Source organism: Labrus mixtus, chromosome 7, assembly GCF_963584025.1.
Source record: "Labrus mixtus chromosome 7, fLabMix1.1, whole genome shotgun sequence".
NCBI lineage: Eukaryota > Metazoa > Chordata > Actinopteri > Labriformes > Labridae > Labrus > Labrus mixtus.
Window position 1 is genome coordinate 19,861,611 of NC_083618.1, and position 7,158 is coordinate 19,868,768.

The 7,158-nt window shown below is 38.7% G+C and overlaps 1 protein-coding gene across 1 annotated transcript; it reads left to right on the forward strand.

The window, feature by feature from the left end:
- The first annotated feature begins 669 nt into the window (after window positions 1-669).
- Window positions 670-6,454, forward strand: zgc:158258 (uncharacterized protein LOC791186 homolog). Its single transcript, XM_061041145.1, has 4 exons — window positions 670-750; window positions 4,247-4,400; window positions 4,515-4,710; window positions 4,820-6,454. Exons 2-4 carry the CDS (start codon window positions 4,296-4,298, stop codon window positions 5,941-5,943), a joined length of 1,425 nt encoding a protein of 474 aa, XP_060897128.1. The 5' UTR covers window positions 670-750; window positions 4,247-4,295; the 3' UTR covers window positions 5,944-6,454.
- Window positions 6,455-7,158: the final 704 nt, after the last annotated feature.

Below are 7,158 nucleotides of genomic sequence, written 5' to 3' on the forward strand. Positions count from 1 at the left end.
CTGCTCATTAATCGATAACAAATGTAATAGTTTGCACCAGTTCTAACTTTAACAGAGAATTGTCACAATGTCTTTATGTCTGCTACTTTTCCTGACCAAGATCTCATTCCAATGAGCCTTCAGTTTGAATTGATCCTTTATCTAATTAGTTTTCAAACATGAGCATTAGGAATACTTAAACTTGCCATTATACAGTTACATTAACTGAAGTATTTTACTTACATACATCAGATGTACCTTTTCAGAAGTAAAGATTGTACTTTTAATCCATTGCCAGCTAAATTTATTTTTATTATAAAATGGCAAATATTTCATGAATATAGGCCTTTCTTGTTTAATTATCTTCAGAAAAATATGTTGAAAGAGGTGTTAAAAGGTGACGCCACACGTATGCTGTTCTTGATACTGTTTACACTGGTTACTATAGCAACAAGCTCACGTAAACTTAATGTCACATTTGAATAAATAAAAAACGTATCTAGCATTAATCCGTTCATATTTCTTACGGTAATAACGAGGTATCTTTCGGTCACGAGCCTTATAATGGAAGCTCGGTGCCGATTAGCAGATTACAGCAGTTGACGTTACCATGGCGACGCGCGTCTTAGGTAGAATGCTGCTCTCTGATTGGCTAAAAAGGTTGGAGCGCAAAGTCCTTCATGCAGGTATCTTCTAGCCGCTCACTCAACGTCTTCACTTGAACAAGAAGCAGAAGATGGACAGCCGACTGAAGCAGGGAGATTAAAACAGGTATGTGGCCAACTATTACAGTTCATACCGATAATATCTTTGTCGTAAATTAAATCTGCTTCAAGGTTGTTAAAACACTTCTTTGATATTTTATTTTTATTTTTATTTTTTTTACTATTAATACAAAGGTTAAACTATTGCGCACATGACGTTAATGATATCAATCTATATCTCAAGATAAACTATGGTAATCTGAGTTTGGTAATAATTTTGTTATTCAATAATTATGATAATCTCTGACGTCACATTTGTGTGCAATATCATACAGATATAATATAGTAGATTTAGTTGTTATTCTATATGAACTGCTTTTATTTATTTTTATATTTAATATTTGCAGTGTTTAGTTTGCTTTTATATTATTTGCAAACCAGTTTTAGTTGTCTAACTGGACTGAGAGAAAAAGTGTAATTCTTGCACCACATCTTCCGATGAAGATGTTTTGTATATTTTATAGGGAATGCCTTTATTGAATAGTACATTGGACATAGTGCATATATACTTAGGTAATCTAAAGGTAAGGGCTTGAAGGCCAGGTAAGAAGGGTTGAAATAAACGTTTAAAAAAGTTGCATAATCTTAAAGCATAAAGGATAAAACATTTGTCAGTTGCTCCTTCATAGAAACATCAAAACAAAACTGCAACTGTGTCATTGGACCAAACATACAGTTACATTTATTACCTCGACCTCTGATTTACAGTTCTGTTGAATCTATAAGATAGGTCTGTGTTTGTGGCAGTTGCTCCTTTATAGATAGGCGTATCTATATAGAGATAACATTATGATGCATTTTTAGCTGCGTTTAAGATGTTCTCTACCTCTACCAGAGTTAATGACTAACTAATGTCCCTTTAGTCTGAGCTTTATGTTAGGAAAATGAGAAAGCGAAAGTCAAACCACACACTTGACAATGCAGGACATAATACTTTATACTAAGCAAAAGGGAAATTTGATTACAATTTAAATTTGAAATATTAAATTCTGCAAAGTGTTTCAGTGACCTGCAGGCCACAGCAGCTGCTTTTGTTACTTGCATGATCTGCAACCCAGATTGTGTCACATTAAAAGACAATAAATGTTATGTCAGAGTTTACTCTTTTAAGATTCCCACGCTGACCTGCGTGCAGTGGGGGTCATTTCCTAGGTTTATCAGGTGATAGAGGCTTTCAAATTTTACAGGGATGGAATAACACAGCAAAGCATGAACAGTGAACAGGAGTGCTTTTGTGCCTCTCGACCTGGTTCCCTGTCCTTGCCTTTCAGGTGTTGAAACTTATCCAAAAGAGGGGAAAACAGACATTCTTTCACTCACATCAGACAGAGGTTTCTTTATACTTAACCTCATGCTCCATTTCTACAATTACAGTAGAAAACGATGGTGCATTATCCTCTGCTTTGGTAGATGGCAACATCAGGAAGATACTTGAAAATGTTCTTTAATTCTGCTAAATGTAATTCATCTGAAGGAATCTTTAAATATCTTTTAGTGAAGAAAAGTGCTAACGGTTATTGTTTTAAATATTATACAACCAAATTGTCTGATGGTGCATTTTACTATCGCGATGTTTTCATTATCATGAGTGGTAATGTCTGTGGAAGAACATACACTCAGTTTTATATTGTCCTTGAGTTACACTGTTCCATGAGGACAACGTGGTCAAATTAGATATATCACGTAGCGTTCAGGTGATGGATTCTGCTGCCCTCCACTCCCTCTGAAACTGATCCCCGTTGAGAAGATTAGGAGTGGCATGTGTGCTGTAATCTGAGTCACATGTAGTGAGGACGACTAGTTACATATCTTTCAGGAGCAAACTAAGCTACGATAGCTGGTCATCCTTCTGAGAGCGAGGCTGTTCATTCATCAGAGAGCTCATGAGCATGTATCATACACCACATGGTTACACAGGATGCTACGTGTGAGAGTGAGCAATTTAGAAACCTAAAAGAACTAGCTTGATGAGTCATATATTGTCTGTCTATGTAAACAAATCCAGTTTGAAAAGACCATTGTGGTTATTTGGAAAATTTACTGAATATAATAGAAACCCTTTACATTCTTGTTAACTATGGTTGCAAAGATATTAAGTTGTGAGCATGGATCGTAACAAAGACCTGTCAGAAACGTAGATGACTATAGATGACTGTATAGGTATATACGATCAAAAGTAATACATCACTTTTTAGGAGTGTTTTCACAATTTTAAAATTTTAAGTTTCTGCTCTGGTATAACTTTAGCTGAATAAATGGAAGAGGAGATATCAGCACACCAATTCAACTGGGCCACTTAAAAGTCCACAGGCTAAATGACACAATAGTCTACTTTTGCATAGCATTGTGGCTTTTTTAGCCCCGTCAAATTACTATGCAAGTATCTCTTCTGCCATTTCTTCCGCTACGTTCCTTACCTTAGCTCCCTGGCAGTGCATACAAAAATCTTTTATCTTAATTAAAAAAATATATATATATACAAGGTTCTCAAAAAGGTAGAATGAATTAAGTTTACATTTTATAATCTACAAAAGAATACAAATATGAACTTTAGCATAATTAAGTGTAGTTTATTTGAAGGAAAGGACAAATGGAAAAAATATAATCCCAAATTGAGCAAACGTCTTTTTTATGGAAGTTTATGGAAAAGTTTTATGGAAGTTAAGTGCTCCCGAAAAAAAGAAAAACAAAAGCAGGACATGCAGTAGTAAGCAGCCCAACACTGCCAACCACTATGTTAAGTAGAGGCTAAAAATATTTAAATCCTTGGTTGACATAACTCTGAGTTATCTTTACATGTTGGAAATAGTATAGATGTAATCCTGAGCTAATAGTGAACACAGATGAGCCTGATCTGTCTGTTTAGTTCCCCCCTGTGGTGCTGATTACTGTTCAAAAACAAAGCTCACTTGACTCCAAGCCAAACGGTTGATTTTGATCTGTCATTTATTTATAGGGAGTCCATTTATAGAGGAAGCCAAACTTTATTTGAAGCTGAAAGATTTTCCTGTGGCAAAAGGTTTGAGATTAGCGGTTGTCAACGGTCTGTTAAAGCATCCTCGAAAATTCTGAAGAGTCTAATTAAACTTATTGTATAGTCTTGAAATACTGAGTAAGGTTTTTGCTTACCCCTTACCGTAGCTCTGTTTCCTAGTGCTAACCTTCTGTTGCAGTGCCAGTTTCTAATCAGCATAAAGGGTATCCAGTTTCCGAATATTTGAGGTTGTGCACAAACTTTAGGTACGCAGTTGTGATATTTTGATGGCGTTTCCATAGACATTTTCATTATTTAGAAATCCACCAACTTATGGAAAAAAACAGCTGAAAAAATATCATAAACAACTGCCAATGTGGCTCTTTTAAAGGCTCAACAGAAGGGGTGTAACGCTTCACAGAGGTCACAGTTTGGTTTTGTACCCTGGTTTTGGGGTGACGGATCACTTAAGAGTTTAAGTAAACAGACAAACTAACCCATTTGACTTATTTGTGTATTCTCTTCACAGAGTGAAACAGAACATTTGTTCCCAACCCTTGGACAAGCAGGACCCCAAGATGCCTAAAAGTGATACCTGGCCAGGTGGCTTTGAATTGGAGACGATGAATGGCATGGACAGTGCTGGAAGCTGTGACAGCGTCGTCAGCGCCAACTCTGGCTTTGTAAGTAACTGACCTTACCCTGGTGAACTGGAGAATCCTATGAGTCCTACTTTTGGGACATCTCATTGTAGATTTTTTTTTGTCTAATAGAGAGCCTACTTTGATGTATTTCAGAGTGATGATAGTATGGAGCACCTGTCTGCTGAAGAGAAGGCCTGTCTCATGTTTTTGGAGGAGACGATTGAGTCTTTGGACACCGAGGAGGACAGTGGACTCTCCAATGATGAACCTGACCAACTGCCCATTGCTGGCAACCTTGCAACCGAAGTGGCCGACCTCTCAGCCTCCATGAACAAAAACAAGCTCAAGAGTGAGTTAATCCCTGGGCACTAATGTAGAATTAGCTTAACAATAGTCAATTAAATGCTTTGTAGAGAGGTAAGTTTCTAGACATGAACAGGTGCTTGTTTGTCTTTCAGATTCTCCTAAACATGCCTATGAAGAACCCGTAAAGGAAAACGGTGACGTCAAACCCATGCAGCGCTATCTGGTTCCTATACCTCTTGTTGTGGCAAGCAGCTCTCCATGTACTGTACCCACAGACAGAAAATTTACCTCTAAGGCTCAGGTCACTCCTACAAGTAAAGAACTTGGTCACCAGCACATTCAGAAACCTGTTGCTCAGCAAGTACCTTTGGAGGTTAATGTTGCGATATCTCCTCCCACCAAACCCAGGGACTACCCAGTTAAGACCGCTGAAGCTCCTTTACCTAGAGGTCCTCTGTCCTATGAGGCACTATTTTACCTTCGAAGGAGTGCCTCAACAAAGAAGACACCATTATGTCCCACAATTGATCATACTATCGAATCAGACAAGCGACTTCCTGTCACAGTGGAAAGCCAAAACCTCTGTAACCCTCCAAAGTCCGTCAGATTCCACCCGGAGGTTTCTCTATCTAAGACGAGTCCTCCAGTTGTGGCCCCGAAACCCAAAAAGATTCCTGCCAACATATGTGTGAAAACACAAAAGGAAGCATCCATTAAAGTCTCATCATACAATAGCAAACATGTAACAGATCCCAAGGTTGTGAGACAGGAAGCTTTGCAGAAACTGGGCTTACTAAAAGACCAAGAGCCAGAAAAGCCAGCAGCAACTCTGTCTCCCCCTGAATCTCTCTCTTCTTTAGATAGAACATCTGGTGGAATGACGAAAGGTCCGTCCTATGGTAACCCATCAAGAAGCCCATCGTTTAGTCATTCTCAAGTGCGAGCAGAGCCGAAGGCCAAGCCTTTACAGAGCAGTGCCAGTTTCCATCACTACTCCAGACAAGAACAACAGCCTGTGTTTGTCTCAAATCCAAACCAATCCAATGGAGTGAAGCCAGATAGGCTGGGGCGCTCAAATACATTGGACAACCACAGAAGTAGTGGAAACTGTACTGAACTGCAACACAACACAGCCACCAAGCCTGTTAACTCCACCGCAGCTCAGCCTGCACCCAACAAGCCATCAAACACAGTCCCATATACCGTGATGGTGGTGCCTGGAATGGGAGCTGATCGAAGGGAAGCACTCAGAAAGCTTGGACTGCTCAAAATCTAAACTGAGAAACAGCAGAAGTAGGCCTGTTGAGGAAGAGCTTAAGAGTACCATCAGCTTAAGAGTTGGAGCATTAAGTGGGGACTTGGCACGCTGCACGTTAGTTAACTAAAGCAGAAGATGATGACAACAAAGTGAATTACAAGTGCTGGCAATACCAGCACCTGTAATGCAGGTCATGGTTAATTGCATGTATGAGGGCAGGTTTTTCAAACCGCTGTTCCTCTGAAGGAGGAGTTATCAGATGGGAACACACAATACCATACTATAACATCACAATTCAGCAATGTAAGTGATAATTCATACATTGGAATCATCATATCTGATTAACTGAAGAATATGAAATGCCCCTGAACAGGTTAAGTACGGCATAGATGTATTTGTTCACTCGAGTTTGGTGTCAGTTTTACCTCTTATCAAGCTCCATCTCTTAACTTGACATTCTCTGAAGTCATCTGCTATCGTCTAACAAAGTCAAAATGATAAAGCTTCTTGGAAAAACAGCACATTTTTTAGGACTAAAAAAAGTGTTAAAAACACTAAAACGACTTTAGATGATAGCCTATGGGTTATAGCTAAAGTAGTTGGCCTCTCTTACTCTCTGCACCAACTGTTTTTCTGCAGACATCAAAAGCTTACTGAAATGCATATCATTACAACCAGCTCACAGCAAGAGATTATCAACGTCTGACGCACTCTGATCTACTGGATATTCTCATGAAGGTCGTCTGGACGTCTGGGTAGAAAGTGCAAAAGGAGAAGGACTCATCTGTCATTGGTATCGCAATATCATGTATTTGGACATATCCACAAGATCAATATAGGACTGGAAGCAATACACAAAAAAGAATATGAAGTCGGGAAACCCAAGGTGAACAACATCAACAACCTGCCCAATTGCTTCGGACAGTTATCGGCTACCTTTACACATTGGCACCCATGGACATTTCACAGACTGTATACTAGGGGACTGTGAAGAAAGTGGTTCAGACATTTGTGTTCTAACATGCTGACATGTCCAGTATAACAAGGGCTTTATTGGTACTGATTGTTTCTTTGTTCACGGATGTGCCTGTTGGTGGATTGTTTAGCACTTTCCTTCTTGTCTTTGAAAAAAAGTCAATGCAGCTTGTAATTATTGTAAAATTTAAGTGTTTTTTGGATTTCCCAGTTTTAAAAAAAAATCTCAAGTAACTATGAATGAATAATATCTCTTGT